Source organism: Eschrichtius robustus, chromosome 3 (genome assembly GCF_028021215.1).
Source record: "Eschrichtius robustus isolate mEscRob2 chromosome 3, mEscRob2.pri, whole genome shotgun sequence".
NCBI lineage: Eukaryota > Metazoa > Chordata > Mammalia > Artiodactyla > Eschrichtiidae > Eschrichtius > Eschrichtius robustus.
This window is the reverse complement of record NC_090826.1, coordinates 41,953,104-41,965,240: the sequence shown is the minus strand read 5'-3', so window position 1 is coordinate 41,965,240 and position 12,137 is coordinate 41,953,104. Positions and strand designations below refer to the sequence as shown.

General features: G+C 42.7%; 1 protein-coding gene across 3 annotated transcripts in view; it reads right to left on the bottom strand.

The window, feature by feature from the left end:
• Window positions 1–12,137, bottom strand: part of ELAVL4 (ELAV like RNA binding protein 4) — an 85,337-nt gene that overhangs the window by 16,710 nt on the left and 56,490 nt on the right. For all 3 annotated transcript variants that reach the window (XM_068537962.1, XM_068537964.1, XM_068537963.1), the window contains one exon: window positions 7,219–7,322. In XM_068537962.1, the coding sequence (XP_068394063.1) occupies window positions 7,219–7,322 (104 nt within the window). The remainder of the gene's footprint in view (window positions 1–7,218; window positions 7,323–12,137) is intronic.

Genomic DNA, 12,137 nt, shown 5'->3' with positions numbered 1-12,137 from the left:
AGCCACTAGCTACAGGTGGTTATTGAGTACTTCAAACATGCCTAGTGTGACTGAGGAACTGAACTTTTCATTTAATTTTAATTATTTTAAACTCAGATGTAAATAGCCATATATGGCTAGTGGCTAGTAGACAGAACAGCTCGAGGCCCAGGAACAACACAAAGTAAAAGCATCTCAGAGCTAGAAGGAACCTTTAGAATCATTTAGTCAGACTCCAGTCTGGTATAGGAATCCCTCTAAGTCACCCCTAATGACTCCATTTGCATGTGTCTGACAATCAGGGACTCACTACCACCCAAGGCAAATGATAGACACATAGATTCTCTTTCCAGATTCTTGACATATAGGATTGAGCTTCAGAGTCACTTTTCTTTCCTCTAGAGAATGGAAAAGCAACCATTGTGGAGTGAATATGTGAGTGCAGCACCGTTTGGCCATCTTCCTCATTTGCCTCTGGACAACCCTTAGAGCATCTGGTCTTTTCAAAACGTGGAGCTGAGAAATGGAGACAAGACACCAGGGATGGGTTGACCGGAGTGGACAAGAAAGGACCACTGTTTCCTGGGATCTGGAGTCCACAATTCTCCTAAGACACCTGGGGTGTGCTGAATTTTTTTTTAAGCAGCTCACATCACACTGTGGGATCTTTTACACTTGTAGACAGCTAAAGCCCCCAAGCCTCATTCCACACACTTCTGAAAACTTAAGTGTCCTTGTAACCTGCGCCTGCCCAACTTTCTTTTGTAACCCAGACACAGGACACTGTGGATGACCTTTAATATACTGGGAACATAAGAGCCTCACTGGGCAGAGAGTAAGGGAACTGTATTTCCATCTCTCAAACGCCTACACCTGTATCTGAAATTAATCACTCAACGGAACTTAACAGGGCGCTAGGAAGCAAAGCAGCCAAACGGAATGTGTCACAGGAGAGAAAGTGCCTGGTACAACTGGGGTAGACGGGTCTCTCGTTTCCACTGATGTTGCCACCCCCTCTCTTCACTCCTCGGGGATTCAGTGATCCAGTCGCCCCTGCTGACCTTGGCAGGGAAGCACTTCCACACCGGCTCTGACTACAGCCATAATGGGGGAGGAGAGAAAATGCCTTTTTATTATTAATGAGACCGAGGGAGGTAGTCTATCATTTCTGGGTGGGGTGATATCTGCCAGCAGAAAATGATCTGCTAACTCTCCGGGAAGCATTAAGAGCAGTGATAGGAGAAATAATTGCTTATGCTGAGAGCAAAGAAAAGATGCCTCAGCGGAATGGAGACCTTTAGCAAGGCAGGTGGATTGCGGGCGGGCGGAGGGAGGGAGGTAAGGCTCCCTGATGACCCTTGGCAAGAGAAAGAAGCAGGAGGGGCAAACTGGAAACTGCAAAACTCAAGTGTGGAAAGATCCCCTGGAGGCACCGTTAGTGCTATTAGAAGAATAACGCGAAAATGGAGAAATGGCTAAGCAACATCAGAGCAAGAGGCTGAAATAAAGGAGCTGCTCTCCTTCTCAGAGAAGCGAGGGTTTTTCCCCCTTCTGAAAAGCCTTCACTCACACACCTTCCCCTCCTCTAGCTCTGCTCCCTCTGGAACCAGGCTGTTGCCTCGCGATAAAGCTTCTTTTTTACTCTCTCACCTCCTCTCCTGACTGAGTGCCAACCCTCCTGGGTTCAGTCAGAGTGGCAGTTGCAGCTTTTTTGTCCCCTCATCCCGACCTAATCCTGAAATCACTCACACCTCCAGTTTGCACAAGAGCTGCGCTCTGGGAATGCTTTCTTTAAATTCATATTTTTATAATTTGAGTAATAGCTTAATGCAATGATTAGGAAAAGAAAAGCCACAACATCATTTGTAAATGTAATGCAATGAGAAAAGGAAGGAAAAATATAAAAACGTTAATAGCATGGAGCTGGGAACGGCTGACATTGCCTTCATTACATGATAATGAATTTTCCGAATTATTTATAAATAAGCCTGTTTTGCTTTTAAAATGAGTCAAAAAGCTCCTAATAGAGCTGAGGAAAACCAAAGTCTAAGGGTGACAAAAACTTAGCACAGCAGCCTGCAAGCCGCTGGTTTCGTTCGTCAAACAACCTAAGTGACGCACCAGTGCCAGATGAACCTACTTGGAGCTTTACTTTGACCAGATCCCTCTCCTGCTCAAACCGTGCACAGCTCCCTACTCCGGCTCCTCTACCCCAATCAAGTGGGAACCCCTGCAGCCCTGTGGCAGCCCCCATCTCACTGCATTGGAGGTGCTCCTTCGCATGTTTGTGGCTCCCATGAGAGACGAGTTTCCAGAGGCAGAGCAGTGAACGCTTCTCTAATTCTGCTCCTCAAACTCAGGTTAAAACCCAAACAGGTGTCCCACTACACTGAAAGGTTTAGGATTCTAAATCCTCAAATTCCATTTTGGATCACTTTTTACTGAAGGCTCTCAGTGTAACTTGTATATCAATCCAAACTTTTGGTAAACATATCCCTCTTTTGAAGCTACTACAGAACCATCTACTTTTCTTTGTTCCTAATTAATGCAACACAGAGCTGGACTACTGCAACTGCATTCAACAGAGTGCTTCTTAGAAAGAGGCTGGAATTCAGAAGCTGCTCTTGTAAATGCCCTGCAGAGGTTCAGGACTGGGACGGGCATCCACTGTGGGGTCCAGGAGTACTGGGAATCATCTTCCAGAATCCACAGCCATTTTGCTCAGTGCTTCTCAGCATCTAAAGTGATCTCTGTTGGAGACAAACGGGCGGTGGGGTGGGGGGTTGGAAGCTAAACAGCACTTCCAAGGCCCTAAACAGGGCAAATAATCTCCACTGGGTTTATGGTTGAAATGCTGAGAAAAGACCCAATTTTGGGTCTTTGGCAGGCTAGTCAGTGTAAGCCCATGGTCCATACCCCATGCCTCTCTGACTCACATGGATGGAAGAATCTCCAGGGCACTGCCATCCCTAGGTCGCCGAAGTCCTAGGACCTAGCTCAGGGCCTGGAAAGCAGGGGTCTAAGAAGACATGATCTGAAGTCAGGTCTGTCTCCTGATTAATGGCAGAAGCCCCGAACCACAAGTCTGTTTACTGAAGAACCTGGAGGAGCCATGCAATTCATCTGTTTGCTTTTTATATATCTTCCCTCACCAGGGAGTATAACCCATGTGTGCACAGAGCCAAATATACACCCACACACTCACAGAACGCATGTGCTGCTGAGCAAGCAGGCAGTGAGACATTCCAACACTGACGACCTATTGCCAGTTATTTTTAAAACATTTTTTTCTTATTCCAAATCTCACTTACTCACTGTGTGATCCTGGATAAGTCTCTTAACCTCTCTGGGCCTCAGTTTCCTCAACTGTATAAAGGAGAGAATCACTATTTTAAGAATCAGAGCCGATGTGTGTAAAGCATCTAGCCCTAGGGAAGCTTCAAGGGTGAAATGTTATTAAACGTGCGTAGGGGTTAGAATACTGTTGGACACAGAGTAAATACTCAATATAAGGTATCATCACTATCATTATTATTATTATTTCCTTTCAAGGTCATGCTCACATATTAAGTAGCTCCTCTTCTGGAAGAATCTTTCACGGCACCTTTGGGTGCTAACTCAGCTCAACTGCCGGCCACTTGTGTGCCTTCGGACAAGTCACTTCATCTCTGAGCCTAAACTCCAAGACGGGTGGGAACCTGGCCACTTTCTCCCACTAAAGAAGTTATAATCCAAAGAACAATTCCTCTGCAGTCATGTGCTTGCAAACATGTACTAGATGGTTCCAAGGAGATCTCTGTAATGCATGCTTCCAATGAAGATACTTGTTTTTTGTCCCCAGATAGGCAAGTTATCTGCAGTCATCCACACTACTTAGAGGGGCTTATTTAATGAAGCATTCTCTTTCTCTGCTTTGATGCTGTGTCTACGCTAAGATTGTATTCTCCTTGAGGACAGGGGCCTGGTCTTGCCCTCCATGTGCCCTCAGTATTCACACACAGTCACATTACATCCCTCTTAATAAAGGGGAAACGAACATTTGTTAACAGGGAACCATCATTTGTGGGCACCTTCTACTAGCAGCCTAGTAATGAATCATTCACTTTCAAAATGCAAAATAGTGTTTGTGCATTTAAATTTGAGTTCAGAGGCTGCAAACTGCTTCTCCGTAAGTCATCTCTTAAGTTTTGTTTGGCTTGCCTACATAATGCTCTAAAATTTTTTGAGTTGGTTTTTAACCTTTAAAAATTGGGAGATTTGGCATAAAATATCTAGCTTTTGGTTTCTATTGAATAAGTGGAAGATCTGACAATGATCTGGGTTTAAATAATCAGTAGTAGCCGAAGAACAGCTGCCCTTTTTAGTGCTCTCCAGCTCACTATAGTCTCCACTACTCCCTCAGGGCTTTCTAGAACTGTCCCTGAATCTAGCTGTTCATCATTAACCTTCAAAGCTTAGGAATTAACTCTTGGTTTTCCTGCATCTACGTTGTACATTACATTTGAAGTCGTGTGTTTTGCAGGAAGCCAAAGGAGGGACAGACTTGACCCAAGTTTGCAAACATGTACTACATGATTCTGAGGAGATCTCTATGATGCACGCTTCCAAAGAAGATACTTGTTTTATCCAGATAGGCAAGTTATCTTATTCCTTCATGGGAATAAGAGCAAAGAGATAAATCTCATGTCACTTATCAAAGCAAACTGAAGCAGAAGAAGTAAATAGTGGCCTGAAAGGCAGAAAAGTAATTTAAAAAAATTAATAAATGATGAGACTATTAACAGCACACAAAAAGGGTTTGCTTTTTTCCTTCCCTTTAATATGATTTTTACCTGAAACACTGTGTCCCTTTAGGAAAGGGAAGAAAAGTTAATAAAGGAACCTATCACTCAAACTTAATTTTTAGTATGGCAAATAAACGCTTTAATGAAAGAGCTGAAATCCCCAGGTTTGCACATTAAATTTTCATTCATCGTAGAGAATGGAAATTATTGATTCAGCCGTGGCATCATGCATTTTGAATCCTACAGTGCCTCGGAAGCCCACGTTGCTGCTGGGTGCAAATGTGTTGGCAGCATTTTGATGCAGGGTGAGCACAGGGTGGGTGAGGGAGTGGGGAAAGGGATATAGAGATGGGAAGGAGGCTGACTGGTTCTTCACAGAAAGAAAATAATCAATGTTCCTTGTTTCTAAGATCCACTGAGACACAGCACTTCTTCTGATGGCATCATGGACCAGGGGGGGTGGCATTCTGAGATCAGAAAAGCCGGATCCACTCAGCCTTTTGGGAATCTCCGATGGCTTCAAGGAATACTTTATTTTAAAAAAGCAGAATGGATGGCTAAGAATTTGACCCTAAGCTCTTGGGGAGGTTTGGGTTTTAAGAAAACTGTAGAGGAGAGAAAAGCATCTTTCTCAGTTCAAGATTAGGGAAGAGCATCAAGGGACGAGCAGATGTCTGACATTCTAATGCTGAACTGGATAACACAGAAAAATCAACCAAACCCACAAAGACACCTCTCAAACTGCTGTGGCCTCATCAAAGAATCAGGTGACAAGAGCATCCCATCTCAAAGCATTTAAAATAGGTATGTTTTTCCTTTGAAAGAAATTAATGCTCCTGTCTCTCAGAGGACTACCCCATAATTAAACAACTCTCGATTATTTCTCCCTTAGAGAACTCACAGGGACTGATTCTAAGCTGAGACTGACGCAACCTGTGTCAAGCCCATTTTGGGGTCTTTGTGAAGCCCAGACTGTATGAGATCAGGAAAGTGATCATCTTTAGAAAATAAGCTAAACTAAACTGCAAAAGTAGAGTGGCTTAAAAGAAAGGAAAGAAGGAAGCAAGGATGGAAGGAAGGAAAGAAAGGAGGAGGGAGGGAGTGGAGGAAGAAAGAAAGAAAAAGAAAGAAAGAAAGAAAAAGAGAGAAAGAAAGGAAGAAAGAAAGAACAAAGAAAGAAAGATAGATATAAAAGAGAGAGAAACAGAAAGAAAGATAACCACGTAATATATTCCAAAAAGAGAAGGTTTCTGTTTTGTTTTGTTTTTGTTTTGATTACCTCCCAGCTAAGATTTTCTTACACCCGTAGCCTCCTGTCAGTCTGGATGTTGGAAAAGTAGCTCTGTTGAAACCAAAAGTTCTGGTTTTGTGTTTTCAAATGCTGAGAGCTGGTGCCATCTATAGCTTTCCATTCTGGGAGAGGTTTCTCTTTTGTCCTACTTTGCGTCAGACCTGCTGTCGTGAGGATAAGAGCGCCCAGGAGACACCTCCCCATGGTTTAATAGGCTATGAAGGATGGGACTCATTAATCAGCTGGCAGCTGCCCCCAAACCGGATGCTGCCTGGAGGTGGGGGAAGAAGGGAGAGGGAGGCTGAGGAAGAGGCAGGCTCCATCCAGGAGACCACCACTGGCTGTCAGGGGGCAGCGGCCAAAAGCAAACAGCACCACCTCCTCAAGGACCCTCCCAAGGTCAAGTCTGAACAGAGAGAGCGACTATCCAGCCACAGAAATGTCCATTTGGAGGAGCAGGCGCTGGGGGACTGTTTTTCTTTTTGGACTTGAAACAACCCCTCCTGAGATATTATCCACCAGCCTGATTATTTTTGGATTGCTAGAATGTTTACTTTTTCATTCCTCCCCAGATGCTGTAGTACCTGTCCCTCTTACACCAGTGCATTTCTTTTAAACTGATTTTTCCTTTTCAAGTCTTGTTTAGGAGGGTCCTCTTCACCTTTAGGTAAAACCAAGATGCTTGGCCTCGCATGTGAGGCCCTGCCCACCGCCTATCCTCATCTTTTCATCATCTCCCTGCTCAACCTCAGGCCATAGTGTGTTCTATAAGTCGTTCCCCACTCACAATGTTTATATACATTTTCACAGCTTTGCATGTGTTGTTCCCTCTGCCTGGAACAGCTTCTTCCCTTGGCTCTGCTCTGACCATCTTTGCAGGCTTGAGCTCACAGGCATTCTTGATGGGGGTAGTCGTCCCTGGCATCTTACCTGCTCTCTGGATTGTAGGTCCCACAGCTTGTGGTCCCCTCCCTCTACTCAACCCTCAGCTCTTTCTTCTGTAATGATCTGTGTCCCTCACTTAGTACAGTGGATGGTAAATGTCCTTTGAATAATAAATAAAGAACGCCACTGCCAGCTCCCTCGTAGCCTGAATTTATTAGATCAAAGGAATGAAATTTAACCAGTGCCTCCCAAATAAGGAGCTAACATGTAACCTCTTACCTTTATGGTTTTGGTCTGGAGTCTGAGTCCATTTAAAGTGTTGATGGCTTTCTCTGCATCCTTTGGATCAATATAGTTAACGAATCCATACCCTAAACTCTGTCCTGTGGAAACATTTTTTAAAAAAGAGAGAGAGAGAGCTCATTATCTTTATAGAGGTAACACTTCCCATTGCAGTGCGTCAAAACCCTCTAGTACATGGTTCCTTTTATACCAGGGTTTACTCCCAGGTTGAGAAGTTTCTAGTTCTTCCATCTCTCACTCTGGTCAGCCTTTAAACTCACAGGAGCTGCCCCAGCTGGGAATGGTTAAGTGCCCCTGCACGTCCACACCATATACACACAAGTGTCCACTTAATTGGGAAGAGGCAGGGCAGGGCAGTGGAAAAAGAGCGGGTGTGGTTTGTTAGAAGAGATCTGAACTGGAGTCCTGGGGCTTTTCCTATCAGCTGTGTGACTCTGAAGAGAATTCACTTAATCTCCTGTTTTCCCCCGACGTTTCTTCTCTGCAGATAACAGCACTCGCCACAGACAGGTTTGAGAGGGTTAACGAGATATTGAGCATGGAATGCCTACCTAGAACATAGTAGCTGCTCAACAAAAGACAGCTCTGCTATGCTCAGTCCTGTAAAATTGGGACAAGTGCTGGATGCAGTAGCAGTGTCTGCTGCCTCAGTCATGCCAGCCATGCCTACACTCAGAGGACTGTAGCAAGATCTGAGCAGCAAAGACTGGAGACATTTATAGTGAAGGCATGGCCAGAATTTAAAGCAGTTGCAACAAATCATTCATTGCCCTCATCATTCCCCCAGCCTAAGAAAAATAAAAAAAGGAGGGGGGGTTCTACTGGAAAGAACTGGGGAGCTCCTAACACAAAGGAGGGAGTGCAAATACACTCTGCAAAGAGGATTTAGCTACTTTAGGTGAAGATGGCATCAACTTGTCTGAAAAGAGAGGTAGCAAGTGACAGGGCTCCCCCTCTAAGTGAAATAAAAATAATGTGCTTGCGATCGTGCCACTGATTATAAATAGTCCATCAGCTCTGCCATGTGTCATCAGCCAAAAATATCATTAGGAAACTTTACATTTTCTGACATACTCTTTAAGAAATACAGAGCTTAGGGTGGCTGCAAAACCAGCTTGAACTTCCCAGGCAATGTTATTGATTTGTGGGCGGCAGCAGAGCCGAAGGGGAGGAAAATGGCAGGACGTCACATGTCAGGAAAGACTGATTACATAAAGCACTCTTTGGAGTACACTCAGACCAGGGCTGGGAGACAATACAGCAAAAAGTCTGCCATGTCCTGGTGACAGGAGCCCACTTCAGCAGCCAAAAAATCTTTCCAACAGCTTCTGTTTTGCTGGTAAATGTCTGTGTTTGTGTTGGTCGTAGGAGGGAACCTGGGAAAACAAGTTGGGTTCCGGATCAGAAAATGGGTGACTTTATTATCCTTTATAGGGTGGAAGTAAAGAGAATCATGAGGAAACTCAATTGCGTTTTTGTCCCCAAAATGGAAAACCCCAAATGACAATACATTAGGATATTCCTTCTGTTTTGGAATAACAGGGTTAGAACAGGAAAGACAGGGGCAAACTTCGCCAGATATGCCCTTCACCAGCCAGAATTAGTAAATGAAGAAGGGGGAGAAAATGTTGAGCACGCTGTAGCTACCGGGGCCCTTCTCTATTTCACTGTGTTATGTGTGGTGTGTGAGTGGTGTGTGTGTATGAGTGGCAAGTGCACGCGTGCACACGCACACACACACAGGAGAGTAAGAGTTAGAGAAAGAGGTGTGTGTGAATGCAAGACCCTGCTACATGTTCTCAGAAAATTTTTTGCAAATCCGAAAATACATGAGACTAATTCATTTGTTTAAAAATATCATTCATCCTAAATTCAGCTTCACCTCATCAAGCCTAGCTAAATTCACCTAATTAAATCTATTTTCATCATGCAAATTTATCAGTCCTATTTACCTTGTATATAAGAGAAGCCTTAAAAATTGCTGTAAAATAGTCTTACCGTTATTTCTTTTAAACAGTCATGCACCAAATTGAGGGGCTTTAGAGGGCATTTTTAAAGTAATAATCTCAATGACAAACCTTATGTATGAGTTCTAGGAAACAGGTCAGACAGAGTCAATCTATCCAACTAAATTTAATTTGTATAAAATTACAGTGAAATATGAAAAATATAGACAAAACACTCACCACTTAACTGCACTTAACCACTTATCAATGACTCATTGTACTGATGGAATATATGTGGAAGAATTTATCATGCCTACCAGTGGTGTATGTTCCCTGATATACTATCTTTCTTTCCAATTATTCATATATTTATGGAAATCTTAAATATATATAGTGGCTATGATTTTTATAGTCTATATTTTATCTTTATTTTAGAACTTTGCTTCAGGAGGAAGGAAAACACACTCAGATTCTAGGAAGGTTCTGAAGGTCAAGTGAAGGAAAGACTCCTGCCCAGCAAGATATGCCATATCTACCCACCTGCCTGTGTAGTCCCAAACCCACCATCACCTTAGTACCTGACTGCAATTAGCACAACTGTGTTATGCTCACCTGCTCTAGGTTTAGAGAGAGACTGCATTTAACGTCAAGAATGAGGGTGCTTTGGGGAAAACTAAAAACTAGATGAACACCGTTTCAGAAAGGAAAGGGATAAAAGATCAGAGATTTTCCTTGATATAAAATAATGAACTGCAAACTCTAAAACAGGACACTGCACTGAATAGGAGGAGGAGAGAGGTGGAAAGGCTTGCCTGTGAATTGAAAGATATGAGATAAACTGGCAGCACAATAAAACTACCTGTGGTTAGCCTAGTTCATGAACAGGCTTCTTTACTTGCTTCTTTGCCATCATAGAAGGAATACAGCCAAGTCTCATAAAAAATATTCAGTGGAGCTAAGCATATTCTTTTAAAACACTCTTGAGAGGGTTAAATCCCTAGGTAGAAAATATAAAAACCCAAGCCTCATTTCTTTCAGAAACTGTTTTAGTAGTGAGGGAGAGTAAAATGAGGAAGAATTTTATGTTTTAATTTTGGTGGCAATGTACTGGTGATGGGTTTTGGATTTGCATTTCTGTATTTAAATTGTACACAGAACATAGAAAAATACAAATGAAACATATTCACAAAGAATACCAACACTATTTCTATGAGGACCAAGAGAGCCACCATGCTGGGAAGGCCCAGGGGGCCCAGTCTGGAGCCTAGAACTAAGTGTGTCTATCTGCATCCCAGAAATGGATAAGGTTTTTTTTTCTTCTTCTTCTCAAATAGCTTCATCGTCTCCCTTTATCAGCAGCAGCAAGATTTGACCATACAGGTATGGCAACAGTAATTTCAGAACAGAAAATTAAAACAAACTTTATTTTGTTCCCAGTTTATGAGCTTATTTTGATAGCAAGCCAAACATATAAATTAAATCATTGAAGTTACGTTTATTGAATCATCAATAAAGAAAAAACAAAATCATTAAAGACAAGATAAAATATTATAAAATGAAGGCTACCTCCAATATTTAGAAACTATAGTGACTGCCTGCTCCTTGATGCCCAGGTGATCTACAACCCTTACTTGTGACCAGTCCTTGGCAGTCCTGAACAGCAGGTTTGGGTAAGAGGCCCAGTGACCATGAATGGGCAAGAAAGGCATTCTTGGCAGTTTGGGATAGAAACTTAAAATTAGAATGTAGTTTCCAAGGGAAAACTGTTATACATAATGGCTACATTTTTAAGGCGCTTCAGTGTATTTTGGATTAAACAGATTCTTGTTTTTAACAAGCTTTTCTTAAATCTGCACCTGAATATTTCTATTTTTTAAACTGCGCACATGTGCATATACACACACAAAGACACGACGTGTCCTCGTACTACAATGTGGCAATATTTCTCTTCTGTTATAATAATTTCTATACCTAACTTCTCCCCTTAGAAAGCAAACACTTCTCCCTACAAGAACGAGTTTATAAAGTCTGCGTACTTGAACATGGTAGGTACTCAACAAATATTTGATAAGGGAACAGATGGATACATACACTTGTACTAATTCTCCGTTGCTGGAAGCACATGACCAGGATGTGTTTATGTTTGGAGGGAGAAGAGGATGAGAGGGGCACCTGGGGAATTCATTTCGTATTTGTGAGAAAGGGAGAACAGGACAACAAGCTGACATCAGGGACTGGAAAACACAAACAAAAAATGTCCTGGTGGGTTCCCCTCCAGCACAGATCAGGTGAAAAATAAAAACCACCCTGGCTCACGTTTCCAAAGAAATCCTGAGTTTCCAAAGTGCCTTTCCACCCATTATGTCGCATTTGAGTCTCCCAACAACCCTGTGGGAGAGAGAGTCATCATTTATAGATGTGGAAACTGAAGCTCTGAGAGAACAGTGATTTGCTCTACTATCCCTGAATAGCTGAAACTGAGTCTAGATCAGGGGTTGGCAAACTGTTTTATGTTTAGGGTGAGACAGTAAATAGTTTAGGGTTGGTGGGTCTTCCAGTCTGTCATGATGACACTGCCATTGTAGCGTGAAGGCTGCCATGTACAATATGTAAACTAATGAGCATGGCTGAGTGCCAATAAAACTTTATTTAGAAAGAAAGAGGCAATGGGCTCAATTTGGCCTTTGGGCCATAGTTTGCTCACCCCTTGGTATAGATCTTTTGACTCCAAATCTAGTCCCCTTTGCCATTACCACAGTTACTCCACTGGAACTAAAGTGTTGTTGACAACTATACTGAGGCCCTGAAATATCTCTGAAGTTGTTTTGAACCACCTGAGAAAAAAGTAAATTACCTTCAATAGTTTGTGTTAAGCACTTTTATTGTATTCAAGTGCTAGGAAATGTCACCATCATAGCTGATTATAACCCCTCATTTCCCAGTCATTCT